The sequence below is a fragment of the Sciurus carolinensis genome, chromosome 17 (assembly GCF_902686445.1).
Source record: "Sciurus carolinensis chromosome 17, mSciCar1.2, whole genome shotgun sequence".
In the NCBI taxonomy this organism is placed as follows: Eukaryota; Metazoa; Chordata; class Mammalia; order Rodentia; family Sciuridae; genus Sciurus; species Sciurus carolinensis.
In genome coordinates this window covers 15007712-15025568 of record NC_062229.1, presented here as the reverse complement: position 1 = coordinate 15025568, position 17857 = coordinate 15007712, and the positions used below count along the sequence as shown (strand labels likewise).

Here is a 17857-nt window from a genome sequence, read left to right as displayed (position 1 = left end):
CAAGTTTGAGGCCAGTCTGAGCAACTTAACAAGACCCTGTCTTAAAATAGAAAATAAGAAAGGGCTTGGGTTGTGGCTCAGTAGAGCATGCTTGGGTTCCATCCTTGGGTTGTGGGGGCAGACAGAGGCCTTATCCTCAAGCAGCTGAAGGTCGAGAGCTCCTGACCAGGGTGAACAGGTGACCAGGTCCATGGGCTCTCATGTAATCCAGAGCCAGAGTCTCCCACTCCCCAGCCCTGACCCAGCCAGAGGGTCAGTGTGGGTGGGATTTGAAGGAAAGGCTGCTCAGCCTCCAGGCAGGAGCAGGACCTTGCCAAAACATCTGATTATGGGGTGCATTTGTGTTTGTTGCTCTTGCATGAGCCAGAGTCAGTCTCCCTGCAACCAGGGCAAGTCCCCAGCTGGAGGAAGCTCTTTCAGACTTTCTGACCTGGGTGCTGGTTACTGCCCCATAGAGGCTGAAAGAGGTAGAGCACCTGAGGCTGGAGGGAGTTGGGCCTTCAGCCCCTTCCCTACAGGGTGAATTGAGGTAGATGGGTTCTGGTAGGCTCTTCCTGTCCAGATCCCTGGATTTCCTGGATGAATTCTCTCAAGGAAGTGGGGCAGTGGGATGCAGGAGGGAGCAGGACCCTGCTCGAGGCCCAAAAGAGCGGGGGCCTCAGATTCAAGGGGGATTGGTGCCCCATCCCTGCAGCCCTCTGTCCTGCCCTGCCGGCTCCACTTCCTTAGGTGAGCAGGCAGAGGGCTCAGGGACCTTCCTACCAGCGCTGAGAGGGCAGTTCCTGCTCTGTGTGGATTCTTTCCACTTCCCGTCTCTGGAGTTGTTCCTTCTTCCACCCTCTTCTTCCTTTTCCTCCCTTCCCTTCCTGAGAAGCTGGGGGGCATCCTTGTTCTGATGGCTTCCCATCCCCTCCCATTGCTGAGTGCCCACCAGGCAGATGGTGGCAGCTGGTGCAGCCCAGGCAGTGGTGCCCATGAAGCCGCTCTTGAGTATCTCTTGTGAAGTTTTCATCCTTCTGTTCTGTGCTTTGCCCTCTGCCTCCTCCTCTCTGCTTGCCCCCCTCTGCCTGTTCCCCTCGGCCTGCCTCCTTAGAGCCTCGGCCTGCTCTCCAGTCTTCTTCCTTGAGCTGTTTTGCTTTGGCCCCTACTGTCTTCCTCAGCTCCTCTCTCTCTCTGTGGGCCCCTCCATCTCTTAGTTTTACTTTTGTCTTTTTGTCACTCTAGTGCTCTGGAATATACTGCCTCCTTCCCTTCTTTCCCCAAATCCCGGCTTGTGCCAGGCAATCCCTCAAGTGGCCTCCAGAGTCTCTGCCTCCCCCTTCTCATCCCAGGTTGGCATGAGGGCCTGGAGGACTCTGTCCCTTTATGAATAATTAGGCCAAGGACAAATGCTTTTGGGGGCTGGGGGGGGGGCTATGGTGCCCTACCCTGGGAAGGTGGGGACACTATTAATAGCCTGAAGAGCAGCTGGGGGTGGGGGTGGATGTCTGGCCAGCCTGGCCTGGGCAACTCAAAGGGCCAGAAAGGGCAATGCTGGAAATAGAGAGTGGGTGGGGATGGGGAGCAGTTCTGCAGGCTCTGTTGGGAGGGGGCACCCCTTCTGCTGGGCCCCTGGATATTCCCCGGGTGTGAGGTATGGAAAGCCTTCTCCACCTTGAGACTCAGGTTGAGAAGGGGACAGAGGTTTTAAGGACTGGGGCCACTTGCCTGGACCCCACGGTCACATAATTTCTGGCCTCAGGCTGTCTTGGAATTGTGGCACCAGCCAGCTCTGCCAGATGTACCATGCCCTGCTGCCCAAAGGTCGGCATCTGCACTCCTGGTATCCTTAGCTCTCCGTATCCCCAGGGCTGGAAAGGGCTGGATGGGCCATTGGGGCCAGTATCCTCAGAGTCCAGGGGCACAAGCACTGTCTTCCTCTAACCTGTTGGTCCAGGGGCACAAGCACTGTCTTCCTCTAACCTGTTGGTCCAGGGGCACAAGCACTGTCTTCCTCTTACCTGTTGGGCTGGCCCATCTCCTGACCTTCTCTTTCCCTGCCTCTCTCCTTCCAGCAGGGTGACCAGCTTGACACCATTCACTGGTGGCTATTGCACACGGATGTGGGAGGGACGTCTGTACAAGGTGTCCATCCGGCTCTGCCTTCTATTTGCCTAGAAACTTCTATGCTGTTCTTAGCAGATAGTGGGCCAGGCCCTGAGGGAGCTCCTCTGCTGGCCAGCCATGGTCTCTGGGTTCAAGACTACAATCTCAGACACATTTACCATGTCATACAGTGTGTGAGCTGTTCTGGGACAAGAGCCGAGGGCCAGCCTCAGCTTCCCCACTGAGGTGGCATCTGAGCAGGAAGGACTAGGGTCTCGCCATGTGGAGATGAGGGGCCATGTAATGAGGTGGAAGGACAACCTGCTTTATGGAGCCCCTGCCCTAAGCCAGGCTGTACATTTTCTGACTCTCCCTCCCTAGCAACCCTGCAGGGTGGGTGTGACCGCCACCTTACAGATGAGGGAACATTTCTCACTTGGTCAAGGTTGCTGGCTGGGAGGTTCTGGAGCTCAGACATGACCAGGGAGCCTTGGAATGCCATTGCTGTCTGCCCACCTCCTTCTTGTACCTCCCTCTGCCTCAGTATCCTTCTTCCACCCCTCTTTGCTGCGGCAAGGCCCCCCACCCAGGGTGGAGGCTGATGTGGTAGAGCTCTGCATTGTGCCCGCTTCGACAGACACAGGGTCCAGACCAAGGGCAGTCAAGGGCAAGCCCAGTGGGGAAGCAGAGGCAGGCATGGGCCTCACAGCTCCACCTGTCTCCTTTTGGGAGGTTCTTCTCTGTGCTCTTTCCTTAGTGTCTGCAAATGCTGCTCTGATGGGCATTTTTTGCCCCTGGGCACCTCTGTTGAACAAGCCCCAGCTCTGCTCGTTCGCTCCACAGACGGTTTTGGAGCCCTGTCTGAGGTACCGAAGGTCAGCACTGCGTCCACCTGCAGGCACATTCTCACCTCTCAGTTCTGCAGTGGCCAAGGGTCTCATGCATTAGCTACTGAGCAGAGCTGGAGTGGCTTCTGACAGACAGGTGACCTGGCTCTTTCCCTGTCCTCCTGACAGTGTTCTGCCAGGGACACAGCCCTTCCCTCTCCTCTTTAGTCAAGCCTGTCATCCCTTGGAGAAGAACAACTGAGCACCAGGTCCCCTCATGGCTCCTCCCACTCCTCGGTGCCCAGGGCTCCATCTCCAGTTCTCCCTGGGCCTCCTAGCAGGTGGCAGGAGCCTGGCGGAGAACCCTGCGCAGCTCACCCAGGAGGGCTCCCGAGAAGGCTGCTCGCTAGGGATGGCGTGCAGGTGGGAGTTCTGACTCTTATCTTCTTGGAGGAAATCCATGAGTTTAAGAACTCCTTTCTCATTATGTGAGGGTGGTAGAGGTGGGCTTGGTGTCTGGAGGGCTTCGAGTTAGGGGTCCACCACCATCCTGTGGGTGGAATGTGGTGGCCAAGGGCTGTAGGGGGTGGGCCTTCTCCACCTTGATGTCGTCTGGGCCCTAGGCTTTCAGACGCAGCCTGAGCATGCCCCTTTCATCTCCTGGGTACCATATGCACTGGCGGACTCACCGCTTCCCTTCCTGCAGCCTCACCACCACACTGTGAGTCCTGCAGCAGCTGGCCTGCCGCTGCCCCCCAGGGTAGCCCATGTAGCGACTGCGGAGGCAGGGGTGGGTCAGGGTGAGAAGGCCATTATTGCAGGGTCAGTTATGGAGGGTGAAATGTCCACCCTGGGTCTGCCAGGTGTCTGTGGTCTAACCTGCCACCCCTACTCCCATGGCTTTCCTTGAGCCTCAGCCTCAGGGGCAGCCAGAGAGGAGTAGACCATGTGTGCCTATGGGTGTCTTCCCCTTCCTGTCACTCATCCCCTCTGCCACATTCTCCCCCCACCCTCACCAAGCAGGTGACTTAAGCCATGTCACCCTTTGAATCCATGAACAGAAGCAGAATGAGAGAGAGAGAGGGGAGAGTGATGGAAGGGTGATATGTCCTCCTGTGCCACCTGGCCCCCACCAGTAGCTTCGGAGTTGCGCTTCTGGCCAGGCTCCTGCTTCCAGACTGAATCTTGGGATGACAGTAGAGGGGAAAGCCACTCAGGATGGCTCCAGGCTACATGTGTGTGCATGTGTGCTGGCCCACGGGGGCAGGTGGGAAATGCAGGGAAGAAGGTCCTGGAAGGCCCCTGGGTCCAGCCCAGCCCTGCCTCCCTCTGCCCTCTGGCTGCCCTTATTCTCAAGGACTTCCTCAGTCCTCCAAGTGTCCTGCTTGCTGAGACAGGGGAGAGCCCCTCTGTGACCCACCCCTAGCCCCTATCCATCCATGTCCCCCTCCTCAGGGTGTCTCAGATTCTTGGACTTGGGTTTCAGGAAGCACAATAGTCACATTCTCCAGCTCTTGATTGCTGCAAGCTGGGCCTCTGGCTCCCCTCAAGATTGGGTTTCCTGTGCCCTGGACTCTTGGAATCACAGAGGAGGGGGAGGTAGGCAGAGGAGGTGCGGCTGTTGGGGGCAGGGTGCTGTGGCTGCCAGGAGACAGCCCACCTGCTTCTGGAATCTCCAGCCTGGGGAGGGCCAGGGAGAGGGCAGGCATACCCCAAGGCCAGCAGAGTCCCCCTGGGCCAGAGGGGATTCCTTTCTGGCAGCTCTGGATGTGCCATCTTATTTCCCTTTCTTGACAGCAAGAGGGGCCGGTGTTCTCTCCAAGCGAGCGTGTGCACCTGAGGGATGACACGCGTGCTCTCCCGAGTCTACACACGTACTGGGCATGCATCTGTGGGTGTGGCCAAGATCAGATCTGGGGATCCCTCTCAGTCCCCAAAGAACTAGCTGGATGAAGTCCATGGGGGCAACTGGCCGGCAGGCTCCACACCGACCCTTTCGCAGAGTGCGTTTGTGTTTCGTGGGAGCTAAGGAGAGTGTTGACTGCAGTGAGCAGGAATTCCTCCCTCACCTAGAGTAGCCATAAATATATCCCCGTCTGGGGCTGGAAAATAGATATATTAAAAACACATTGTCAATCAGGGTTTGTGGGCAATGCTGGGTTCCTCCTGGCCGTGGGAGCCTCCCACCTGAGCACTGCTGAAGAGGCAGCGTCCTCTCCAAACTCACGCGAGCAAACAGCAGCAGGAGAGGAGCAGGGACTGGAGGGACTGGAGGGAGGCGAGGAGGAGGGACCCCAGAAGGCGGAGCCTAGAACCACAAAGGAGGTACATGTGGAGGGTGGAGATTCCCATTTTGAGAAGGCAGATTCTGCTTGGGGTCAAGGGTAGCACTTGGGGGCTTTGTAGCTGTTCCCAGAATACGGAGGGGCCTGAGGAAAGGAGGGGCTCACACTGGCTACTGTCAGCAGGTCTTGGTCCTGCTCTGGGTATTGCCTAACTCCCTAAGTCCACCAGTCACTGATGCAGTGGAGGGGCCCATGGTGCTGGTGGATGGGGAGCCTGGAGCCTGGAGCCACGTCCCATGTCAGAGGCTTATTCTGCAGAGTCCACTTGGGCCCTACCCAGAGTCCAGATTTATCATCTGCCCTTTCAGTTCCCTCCTTTCTGTAAGCCTACAGAGTAGCCACAACTACTGGCAGGGGTGCCTATGCTTTGGAGGCACGAATTGCCTGAGCAGCCCAGGTCCCCAGAGGGGGACAGTCAGCAGAGCTGTGCACTGTGTGACAGACCAGCCTGCCCACCCGCCACCCAACAACACTGAAAATGAACTGTGGGCTCAGGGATTCCCTCCCTCCTGAAAGCTGGTCTGGGGGTAGGGACCCAGAGGCCTGCTTATCCAGACATCTGTTGGACACAGAGGCTGGACTCGATCTCAGGCAGCTGGACTTGAGAGGCAGGGTGGGAGGCAGCTCACAGCCAGGAGACCTCTGGTTCTCACAACTGGGACCCCAGGACCATTGAGTTGTCTTGGGTCCTGGGGTGGAGGTAACCCCTCTATCCCATCTCCTCCCTCTGCAGGAAGTGAGGGAGCCTGGTCTCTGAAGAGAGTGGGTACAGGGAGGGGGTGGGGTTTCTTTTCCTCCTTGATTAGGGTGGACTTGAACTGGGGGTGTGCAGTTGGAGACCCCACTCCTCTGGAAGCAAAGCCAGAGAGAAGGTCTAGGTGGGAAAAGCTGCTAGGGTTGTGGCCCCAGAAGACGGGAACCAGAGAGAGCCTCTGGGTGAGGGCTCTTTGGGAGAGGATAAGAGATGGAGCCAGCACCTGCCTGCCTTGTGCCAGCCAGCACCATCCCTGCTTCTCCACTGGCCCACAGGCCACCAGCTGGCCCATTGTCCCCGGTGAGAAAGCAGTCACTGGAAGGGGGGCTCTGTGTGGGCAGGGGCTCACTCATGCACGTTTGCCTGGCAGGGACTGTCAGAGAAGAGCCACCCTGGACTCGGGGGCAAGGAGGGAAGAAGGGGGGTGGCAGGGGCATGGAGCATGGAGACTGAGCAGTGGCCCAGCCAGTCAGGGAGGCAGCCTTCCACCTCCAGAGTGGAGAACGGAGCCCCGCTGTGCTCCATCAGGTCCCCTCCTGTGCTGTTGGCAGTGGGCAGTGTGCGGGGCCTGTGAACAAGAGATAAAGAGTTCAGGCAGAGTGTTTTTTCTCACTAACCGTGGATTTGTGTGTTTGTTCAGCTGGTGGCTCTGATAAGCCCCATTCTGCCAGATAAAAGCCAAGCAGCCATGAGGCGGGGCCTGGGGAGGGGTGTCATAAAGGGGCCTTCCTCCTCTGTGTCCGGAATCCCGGGGTTATCCCCTCCCCCAGGGAGCCCAAACAAAAAGGGGTCAAGGTGCAGGATACTCTGGTAGTGTGCCTCCCTGGGCACAGCTCCTGGTACCTCGGGTCTGTCCAGAGCAGGAGGACCTTTGGGCAGGGCTCCCAGAGAGACCACTGTATGAGAAGCTGGCCCACTGGCTCCCTCCTCTGGATGGAAAAATGTCCCCTCGTCTTCCCAGTGTGTCTGGGCCCTGCAGCCACTGACTGGGATCCTGTGACCTCCCTTCCCTGTCTGTCCAAGGCACGTCCCTGAGCTGATGTTCACATCCCTTCCTGCCCCAGTGTGGCCATAATACTCTCGGGCAGTGGTCCACTTTTGATGAACTGGTAGAGTCCTTGGGCTGGGACATGGCCTGTGAGGGCTTCAGCAGCCTTGGAGCAGAGCATTGGCGTCCCCAGGTCCTTGTCCTCTCTGCCCCTTCCAGTGCATATGCCAGGCGGGTGAGGGCTGAGGTTGGAGCAGATCGTGGGGTCCTGGCCACCGCTGCCCTGGCTACAGGGCTGGCTCCTCTGCCTCAGCTTTCTAGTGTCTTTGCCTTTTGTCCTGGAGCTGAGCTGAGCATGTCGGGGCCTGGCGGTGGCGGCATTGTGGGGACGCTGGCTGGGGCCGCCAGCTGTAAGATGGCTGCCAAAGCCTAAAATGGCTGCCAGCAGCGCCCGGAGCAGCGCCTGAAGGCGCGTGGCCTGGCCTTGCCGTTCGCCTCGCATCTGCTTGCTGCTTAACATTGAGCTAATGGTAATAACAGCTCTACCCTTTCGGGCAGCGTCCTGGTGTAGAAGGATTTCCTGTCGGCGGTGCTCTCCTAGAGCCCCATTCGTCTCTGCCCGGGTGGCTGGCGCACCTCCATCTCTGTCGGGTGCGCTGTCCCCTGGCTCGTGTGCGCCTGCGCACCACGTGCATGAGCACGTGCGCGGCCCTCCCTCTCTTCCTCACCTTTCCGGTGGACCTGCCGCCCTCCGTGGGTGAACTCTGAGGCTGCCCATCCCACCGACAGGGCCTGGGGGGCTTGGTGGAAGCTGAATTGACCCTGGGGTGGGTGGGGTTCATGGCAGAGGCAACAGGGCTGGGGTCATGTGCTCCTTGCTGGGCTCTGCATGCCAGTCCAGTTGTGAGGTTTGTGCACCTTCCTGAGCTGTGTGGTGAGGCAGCCTTGTGGCAAGGTGACCCTGGTGTGGACCACCTGCCACATAGGTCCCTTGGCTCCCTCCTGGATGGGCTAGAGATGCAGGAATGGACCAAGATGAGAAAGTTCACCCCACATGACGCTAGGGCACAGAGAGGTGGCCCTGCCAGGGGGCCTATGGAGAAGTCTTGTGGCTTCCTCCAAGCGGAGAGTGCTACCAGCAAAGTCATGACCAGGCTGGGACCCGCTGTCACTGTCTCCAGGCCAAAAGGAGTCCAGGGGCCTGCAGGTACTTTCCCTGTGATGTTTCCTTGATTTGTTAGAACAAGATTTATTATTATTTTTTGAAATAAAAAAAAAAAAAGGAACAAGGTAAAAGGATGGGGAGCACGGGGCTCAAAACAGTCACCCTTTCCACACACGTCACACTGAGGCAGGGAGCCAGGAGCTTGGCCAGGACTCCCAGCTCCAGACGTGGCAGGGCCTCCGTTCTGAGAGCAGGGGCCGCTCCAGCAGGCTGCTGCTGTGCACGCCAGCCCAGCGCCCAGCTCTCTTCCTGCCCCTCTGGGGACAGCAGGCTGAATGCAAGTTGTGGGAAGATCCAGGAGGCAGGGTCCTCTGGAGAGTTGGGCAAAGCCCTGCCCAGCACCACGGCCTGTGCTCAGATGCCACCACACCACTGGCCCTTGCAAGCAGCTGATTCTTCACCAAGTGTGTGCCTTCCTCCTGCCCACAACCTGCCCCACCACCCGCCACCCTCTTGCCAGCTGTCGTGTCCAGGCAGGCATTCTGGAGGTCCCTGTTGTGCCCCTGGCATACAAAGCCTTGAGGACCTGTTGGTGGGTGTGGGGGGCTTTCCCAAGCTCAGCAAAATATTCACACACACACACACACACACACACACACACTCTACCCTGCCCCCAGCCCTCTGTGAGCTCCCACCACACAATGGGCCCTTGTCTCGGGGCTCCCTCTGAGCAGCTGTGGCACTGGGGCATGAGACAGCCCAGACAGGCTGGCACAGAGTGGGTGGTGGCGGCAGGGCAAACCTCCCCCCTTGGGGTTGCCAGGCACTGCCTGTAAGCATAAAGGTGAGATGGGGGAGGTGCACACCCACAGGAATGGCTTCCACTGATGATGTTAGGGGCAAGGATGCTCCTCTGGGACCTAGGTCCTCCACAGCTGCAGATAGCTCTGGTTGCTGGCTTCTCTCCTGGGTACCTCCTTGCTTCTGACTCTTACCTAGTGCCATTCACCCATGGCTGACTTTGTTCCTCAAGGGGATATTGAGCAGTATCTAGAGACAGTTTGGGTTGTCACAGCTGGGGTGCTACTGGCATTTAGTTTGGAGGCCAAGGATGCTGCTAAGTACCCAGCCACCACCCCACCCCACCCAATGGAGAATGATCCATCCCAAATGTCAGTAGGTTGTCCGTAGGCTGAGAAACTTGCACTGGGCTACAGCTGTTTGTCCTTCCCTCTCCTGTTCTCCCTGGGCTGGCTGGGGAAGGGCACTGGGTGAAGTTTTCTGCTGGCCAGGGTGGGCCACCCTCCCCGCAGAGCTGGAGGGCAGCTGCTTGGCTGCAGTTGGTGCAAAGCTTTGCCCCTGACCCATGCTCCCTTTGTGTCTCCTGCAGAATCCGGACAATCAGATAGTTCAAACCAGCAAGGAGATGCGGACATCAAACCACTGCCCAACGGTCAGTGCTCCCCGCTGCTGTGTTCCCCTCTGCTCACTGCTGCCCCACCCTCTGGCCTGGCCATTCGGGATGGCCCTTCCCTTAGCTATCCTTTGACTGAACTTGGGTTGCCCTAAGGAGAGGGGCTCACCTGGGGCAAATGCCCTCTTCAGGAAAGACCTGAGTGCTAACCTGAAACCCAAACAGGGATGGGGTTGAGGGAGTCAGACAAAGTAGGGAAGGAGATTTGGGAAAACAGGCAGACAGCCGCCCCTCAACCTCGACTCAACTCATTAGCCCTTTTCCCTCTTAGGGCACTTAAGTTTCCAGGACTGTTTTGTGACTTCCGGGGTCTGGAATGTGACGGAGCTGGTGAGAGTATCACAGAGTAAGTGAATCCTTCCTTCCAGGCCAGGGACCAGGATTGGGGTGAGAAGGTGGGACTTGGACCTCAGGGCCCCCATACTGATGGAGTCTTGGCACAGGCCAAACAGGGAAAAAGGAACTTCCTCTGTCCCTTTGGCCACAGACCGGCTGGGGCAGAGTTGTCCAGAGAGCCCCAGCCATCTCTAATCTCTGCTGTTTTAGAAGAAAAAAAGTCGCAATCAAAGGCTCTTCCCAGAGGACCCCCGGTGGGTGCTGGGGGGAGGTTTCCTCAACATCCCAGGTCACCCACCTTCCCATCCTGTGTCCCTGCAGCAAACTCCCCCTGACTTCTGGGAGCTGCTCAGGGCAGCACACAGGCCCTGTGGGGCCTCTGGCACCTTCCAAACCTGACCAGCCTCTTATTCTTCTCAGCTCCTGTGGCCACAGCATCAGGGCCCAACTTCTCGCTGGCAGACTTGGAGAGTCCCAGCTACTACAACATAAACCAGGTGACCCTGGGGCGGCGGTCCATCACCTCCCCTCCCTCCACCAGGTAAGCCCAGCCCTCGGCCTTCTTGCCTCCCCTGTGACTACCCCACAACCTCTTATTCACAGCACCTGGGCCTGGGTGCTTCAGGATGTCACTGCTTGTTGAGGGCTCTGGCTCTCAGTGGCCTGGACCCACTGTACTCAGCTGTCCCACTGAGCTTCCTGTCACACAGCACTTGGCCCTGGGGACCAAACCTGCACAAGTCATGGCTGGAAGTAGAATCTGGCAAGGTCTCCTCTTGGAGAGGTAACACTTGAGCCCAGACACATGCAGGGGTGCGGGATGGGATGGATACTCCAGGCAGCCTCCTTCCAGTCGAAGCTGGGCAGGTTGGCAGGACCACCCCACAGAGGACTTTGGAGACCTGAGGAAAGCATGTGATCTTCATCTAGGGCAGCAGAAAACACTGAAGGGTTTTGAGCAGGGTATGCTGGGGATGTGTGTTCCAGCAGCTCCTTCAGCAGCAGTGTGTGGGCAGGGCCTACGGTGAGGAGCCATTCCTCTAGGCTGGGTGGAGGAGGACCTGGGTGGGTGGGTTGTGCTGCAGAGAAGGGGAAGAGTCTCGAGGTGCTGGCAGTTGGCCTCATCAGGCACATCTTGCAGGGTAGGGTCAGGTTCGGTCCTCTTTCAAAACTGGGACATTTTTGTTCACTGTGAGGTTGAGGTTTTGGGCTAAGTGTGTGTATGTGTGTGTGTGTGTGTATGTGTGTGTGTTTGTTACTGGGGATTAAACCCAGGGGCACTCTACCACTTACCTACATCCCATCCCTTTTTAATATTTATTTTGAGACCTGGTCTCGCTAAGTTGCCCAGGCTGGCCTTGAACTTGTAATCCTCCTGCCTCGACCTCCAGAGTTGCTGGGATTACAGGTGTGTGCCACCATACCTGGCTATGCATTCATTTTGATTTTTTTAAATCTTGCGTTTTAAAATATTCTTACTTTGATGGCTGAGTTTTGTGGCACCCCTGATCTTTGTATCCCTAAGAGTAACTTGCAGGCCCCTGGGGACTGATGGGCCCAGGAAATGGTGGGTGGGGCAGAGGACGCAGGTGTTCACTTCATTGATGGCCCTCAGTGGACTGTAAGGGGCTCAAGAGGGAGCAGGTTTGAGCTGCCTCACTCCAGGGAGCAAGTGGGCTGATCTCGGGGTTGGGCTTCTGGGAGAGCCCAGAAGCACTGCTACGGGCTGGCACCTGCTCCTTGTGAAGAAGGTTGTCAGTATACAGTTCTTCAGCCTGGGCACCCTGCGACTCCTGGAGCCTGGTCCATCTGACCCTCTCTTCCTTCCCCAGCACCACCAAGCGCCCCAAGTCCATTGATGACAGTGAGATGGAGAGCCCTGTCGACGACGTGTTCTATCCCGGGACAGGCCGTTCCCCAGCAGCTGGCAGCAGCCAGTCCAGTGGTGGCCCAACGATGTGGATGCAGGTATGGGCATGCAGTCCCATCCGACCCAGACCAAGGGCAGCCCAGAGCCTTCCGCTAGTTCCCCATTGTGAGGTGGCATTACCTGTCTCCTTCCTGGATTTCTGAGGTGGGCAGATCAACTGAAGAAAGGAAGTGGAGGCAAGGAGCTGGGCCACCACTGAGTGGGTAGCAGAACCCATGGGCATGGTGGGGAGAAGCAGAGAGGCCTCCAAGCCTCAAGTGCCCTGTAGTGGAGACTGTGGCCTCTTCTTCACAACCTCCTCCTCTTGATATTTCTGCAGAGAGATTGCCCAGCCCGGTGGTCCTGATAGTTGAAAGCCTTTTTGTCAACCTGGGCCCCAGTGGCATTTGAGACCTGGTCACTCTGCAGTGGGGATAGCCTAGTGCATTGTAAGGTGCTGAGCAGCATCCCTGGCCTCCACCTGGCAGATGCCAGTAGTAAGCACTTGCTCCCTATTCTGAGGAACAAAAATGTCTTCAAACATTGCTGAATACCCTCTAGGGGACAGAATTGTCTGGCCTCAAGGAAGCTAGGGCCAGCTTACAGAGAGGCTCAGAGCCCAGTAAAGAGCAGGCAGAGCTGTTTTTAGACCAGACAGGAAAGCTCTAGTGAAGGGCGAAGGTTCTGAGGAGCCTATGAGAAGCAGCTCAGACCTTCGCTTCCCTCTGAGCAACCTATTTCTGTGGAGCCCACCTACCTTCATCTCCAGTGTTGGCTGCGGGTGTGGACAGACTGGAGAGCTCAGGAGCAGGGTGTGTGTGTGTGTGTGTGTGTGTGTGTGTGTGTAGGCTCACTGCAGGGGACCCCTGCCTGATGTGCCAGACCTATAGCCTGTGTATGTCATTGAGGGGTGAGGGTCTTGGGGCTGGGAGTGCAGAACTGCTCATGTGGGGTATGCACAGGGCATATCTGCTCTGGACAGGCCTGTGGACAGAGGTGGGGACTGGGCTTCATTTATTCAGGGTCTGACCCAATGGCACCTTGTCTGCTATAGGCTGGGACCGGGGATGGGGGTGGGCAGTGGGAGGGCTACAAACACAGGCTCTGGCTTCTGCTCTTGGCTCCCGGGAGGAAGAGAAGAGGGCTTGCCTCCAAGCCCCTGACTGAGAGTGGGCTGCAGACCCTCTAGACCTCTGGTGGAGACTGGACTCTTTGGGATGAAGCCCCAGCATGACTTTGGTAGCCCCTCCCAGCGTTTCCTCATGACAGGCAGGTCCTGGGCCAGCATGGCCCTTACCCCTCCTTGGGGAAGACTCTGGTGGCAGAAAGAGAGGGAGTTGAGAAAGCCCAGGCGACTTGGGCTTGCAGCCCAGGTCCCTGCTAGGGCCTCAGTCAGGTGATCCCTTCTGCACTGCCACTGGGGTGCCTCAAGGGCCCATCTGCTGCCTCTGGCTCCTGGGAGGAGGGCTTCCAGGTCCCTCCTCACAGACCTAGTATCGAAAGAGCCCTCCTCTTCCTGGCCCCTGCTTTCTTCTTTCTCAGCTCTCTGCCCTCGCGCCTGCCATTTCTGCTTCTTCCCGCAGTCCTGCCATGCACGGCACTCCCAGCACCCTCCTGCAGCACCCCCAGCTCCCTCCCCTTTCTTGTCCTGGTTCCCCGGGCTGCGACAAATCGCCAATTAAGCAGCCCAGCTGCAGGACGGGGAACAGCTGGGGAGGTGCTGTGCGGCAGCAGGGACAGCTGTGCACAGCTGGTGGGGCGCTCCCTCCCCCCCGCCACCATGCCAGCTATCAGGTGGCACACAGCTGCCGCCAGATAACACCTCTGCTGGCGGCTGGGAGCTCGCCCTTCCCCCGCCTCTTCCCAATGCCGTCGTTGGCTCTTATTCCTCTATTCTACAGCTGCTCCAGCCCCCTCCCAACTGACTCAATTTGTCCCTCAAATATGGCAGCTCTACAGATCTGCCTCCCCTCCACCTCACCTGTCCCAGGAAGAGAAGCTCAGTCCAGGACAAGGTTCAGCCCAGATGAACGCCCCCAGAGAACTCACCCCCTGGAATCCCTCTTTGCCCTGGTGTCTTTGGGATGCCACACCCATTGGGCAGAGATGTGCTTGGTTGGTAACTTCTGGCTCCTAGAGGAAGAGCTCAAACAGGGTCTTCTCTGTACCTGTCTCCTGCAGAATGCCACCCTTACCTCTGGCACCAGGAGCAGAGCTCACCCCCAGCCTCCAAATCCCCTGGCCAGGGGAGTTCTTCTCCTCTGGCTCTGCCCCTAGAACCCACTAGGCCCTCTGGCTCCTGTCCCTGCTATTCTGTTTGATGTGTGTCCCTCCCAGGGGCCCCAGACCATGCTTTCCCTTCCAAAAAGGGAGCACTGGTTTCTTCTACCAGAGTGACCCAGGGCCCAGGGTACTTCCTGGGCTTGGCCCTCTGGCCCCATTCATCACCCATCACCCTGACTCTCAAACTTGCTCCCTGGGCTCCTCCTGCACCCCTTTTCTGATGCTGGCCCTGTACCCCCCTTTTTATTCCCTTATCTGTTTGTTGGTGGACAGGATGGGCTCCCCTTACTCAGCCCCAGCCCAGCATATACTGGCCCATGTTATGCAGGGTCCTTGTTTTCCTCTCTTGCCAGAAGTACCCACAGCCAAGCGGCACATGGGGTGTCAGGAGCCCAGACAAGGAAACGTGGGCAGGAGGCTTCATGGTGGAAGAAGGGTTGGCAGGGGTGCCCTAGGAGAGGGAGCGAGCTGCTGGCTTCCCGCCTTTCCTGCTCCCACCCCAGCCTGGCTAAACCTGCCTGTGTTGCTGCTTCCTCCCCCCAGGCCCGGCTTCTCTAAAGAAGTCAGGAAAGCTGGACTTCTGCAGTGCCCTCTCCTCTCAGGGCAGCTCCCCACGCATGGCTTTCACCCACCACCCGCTGCCTGTGCTTGCTGGAGTCAGACCAGGTGAGAAATGGGGGACCCGGAGCGGGCAGTGTGGGAGGTGGCCAAGTGCCAAGGGGCCAGGGCTGACTGGATGGCAGCTGAGTGTGCCATAGTGTGGCAGCAAGGACATGTGGGGCAGGGGCAGCACCCCCCCCACGAGATCCAGCCCTGGCCCTGAATTTGCTCACCTGGTCCCCAAGCGCCCTCCCACTTGCTTCTGACTCCCATGTGCAAGCATGTGTGAGCGCTTGTATGTACTGCACATTCACTGGGAACCTCCTGCGCCTCCTCTAACCTGCGCTCCAGGCACAGAGGCCTCGAGCCCAGTTTGCCTTTCATCCCATCAGCAGCTGCCTGCCTTGCCTTCCTTTGGCTCTTCTCTACCAGCCCCTGGCTGAGCCCAGGGTCTGTGTTCCCACCATGAACCTAGGGTGGCATAGATTGAAAGACCACTGCTGCCTGGTGTAATGGTGCATGCCTGTTATCCCACCTACTTGGGAGGCAGAGGCAGGAGGATCACAATTTTGAGGCTAGCCTGGGCAACTTAGCCAGATCCTGCCTCAAGGGACTGGCGCTGTAGCTTTAGTGGCAGAGCACTTGCCTTACACATGTGAGGTGCTGGATTTGATCCTCAGCACCACTTGTTTAAAAATAAACAAATAAAGTAAAGGCATGCTGTCCATCTTAAAAAAAAAAAAAAAAAATCCTGCCTCAAAACAAAACAAAAGGGGCTGGGGGTGTAACTTAGTGGTAAAGCACTTGCCTAGAATGTGTGAGGCCCTGGGTTCCATCCCCCGCCCCCCGCACTGCAAAAAACAAAACAAAACATAAATCATTGTTTTAGAACCCCCAGTCCCCTGCCTTGTGTCCTGGAGCAAGCAGCTGCTTTCTCTGGTTTCCTCTGCCCTTTTCCAGAAGCGAAGAATTGGGCCTGGGGGACAAGTAGCCCTTGGGAAAGGGTTCAGCCTGCTGCCTCGAGGGTGCCTGTCTGCCTTCAGTGTCTAGTGTGAGGGAGGGGAGCAGGCAGGAGAACGTGGGGGTATCACCTTGGGAAGCCCTTTGCTTCCTTGCTTTCTTCTCTCCCTGGGCACCCATCTGGCAGTACGAGGCCTGGGTGCAGCCCTGCATCTGCCCACTGTCTCTCTAGCAGGCTTCTCTGCTACAGGACACAGAACAGAGAGGTTTACCTTCTGGCTTCCTCCTCGGGGCCTCCTGGCTGGGAGCCCAGAGGCAGCGGGTGCTGGGGCAGGGTGTGGTGGCCGCACAGTGGGGGCAGGGAACCCAGGCCCTCTCCATAGGCAGCAGGAGGGCGTCAGGCCCCACTCTGCTCTGACTCAGTTTTTATGAACTCCAGAGAGAAGCCAAGTTTCCTTAGCCTCCTAATGAAACCAGCTAGAGCAGCTGATTGGAAACAGACTGGAGGGGGAGGGCGCAGCCAGGACTCCAGGCCTGCCCTGGGCGAGACCGTGCGAGGATGCGTGTCAGGGCCACGGGGCTGCGCTCGTGTACCCTGGTTTGTCCTCGGTGGTGTGAGTGTGTTCAGTGCCCTTCTGGCACAGGCGTGGGGCAGGTCTTTATCTAGAGCCCAGTAGTCATCTGCCCACGTAGTCGCTCACTCAGGCTTCCCACAGGACCTGGGCCTGGGAAGACAAGTTGTTTGTCTTGGCATAAAATGTCAGAGGGTGCCAAAAACACAGTCATCAAGATAGATAATATTTTAATGCATTATTTCAAAAAAGCCCAAAACTATTACAAAAAGACATATGATAAACTGGCCAGGGTGGCACTTAGCCTGTAATCCCGGCTATACAGGGAATGGAGACAGGAGGATTGCAAGTCTGAGGCCAGCCTCAGCAGTTTAGTGAATTCTATCTCAATATAAAATATAAGAGATATGGCTCAGTGGTACAACACTTGTCTAGCATGTGTGAGGCCCTGGGTTCCAGCCCCAAAACTGAAGGGAAAAAGAAAAAAAAGCATATGATAAGCAAATAACAAGTCAAACAATTTTAAATGAAGTAGGATTCAACCCTGCACTTGTAGGACCCTGCTTCACCTGTCTCATCGAAATACCTGCCCTAGTTCCAATCACCTGTTTTTAATTTTAAAAAGTTTTTAATTATTTTAATAATAAAATAATTAGAGAGTGAACCCAAGGTTTGAAACATATTGAGCCAAGACCCCAGCCCTAATCACCTTTACCTATAAAAACAAGTGGTTGGTCCTCAGGCCTAAGCCTGCCAATTTGATTATTATCTGGGTTATTTGGTTTTTTTTCTGGTTTTGTTTTTGTGGTGCTGGGGCTCGAACCCAGGGCCTCCAACATGCTTATCTTTTAATTTTAGTTCACATTAAATGTTACTGATCTTGATGGGTTTTTTGGTGCCTATCAGGTGCCTCTCCTGCCTCACCCTCCTCCCTCTTCCCTCCCTGTTCCTCAACATCCTCAGCCCTGTGGTCACCAGCTCCCCTCTGCCCTGCCCCATCACCTGCGTCCTCAGCCCTGATGCCTTTTCCTTCTCCTTGACCTTGTGCACCCAGGGAGCCCCCGGGCCACGGCGTCAGCCCTGCACTTCCCCTCCACGTCCATCATCCAGCAGTCGAGCCCATACTTCACACACCCGACCATCCGCTACCACCACCACCATGGGCAGGACTCACTGAAGGAGTTTGTGCAGTTTGTGTGCTCGGATGGTTCAGGCCAGGCCACCGGACAGGTGAGTCCAGAGGGCCCAGGAGCCCTGCTGCAGCTCGTCTCTGCACCTCTGTCTATCTCAGGGCTCCCTCTTGGGGCTGGAGCAACAGGAAGCCAGTCGTACCACATGCCTTGATTTTCCTGGGTCTGGGGTTGAGAGTCTGAGCATTATGCCAGGTCCTGTCCATCATGGTCTAGAAAGGTGGAGTGGCTGGGCCCTCCCTGCTTGGGCGCCTTGCTTCCTTGTGGGCCTTATTTCCTAGGCAGAAGTGAACCTGTGATCTCTCCATCCAGGGCCTGAGCCCCCCACCTCCCAGTATCCCTCTTACACCTCAGAGGTACAAGGATTTG

General features: G+C 57.2%; 1 protein-coding gene across 1 annotated transcript in view; it reads left to right on the top strand.

Moving 5' to 3' along the window:
* The window catches only part of Nfix (nuclear factor I X), a 97404-nt gene that overhangs the window by 64007 nt on the left and 15540 nt on the right, over positions 1-17857 (top strand). The window contains 7 exon segments of the mRNA XM_047532006.1: positions 9555-9617; positions 9910-9984; positions 10395-10515; positions 11807-11916; positions 11919-11942; positions 14710-14832; positions 17353-17528. Coding sequence (XP_047387962.1) covers positions 9555-9617; positions 9910-9984; positions 10395-10515; positions 11807-11916; positions 11919-11942; positions 14710-14832; positions 17353-17528 — 692 coding nt within the window.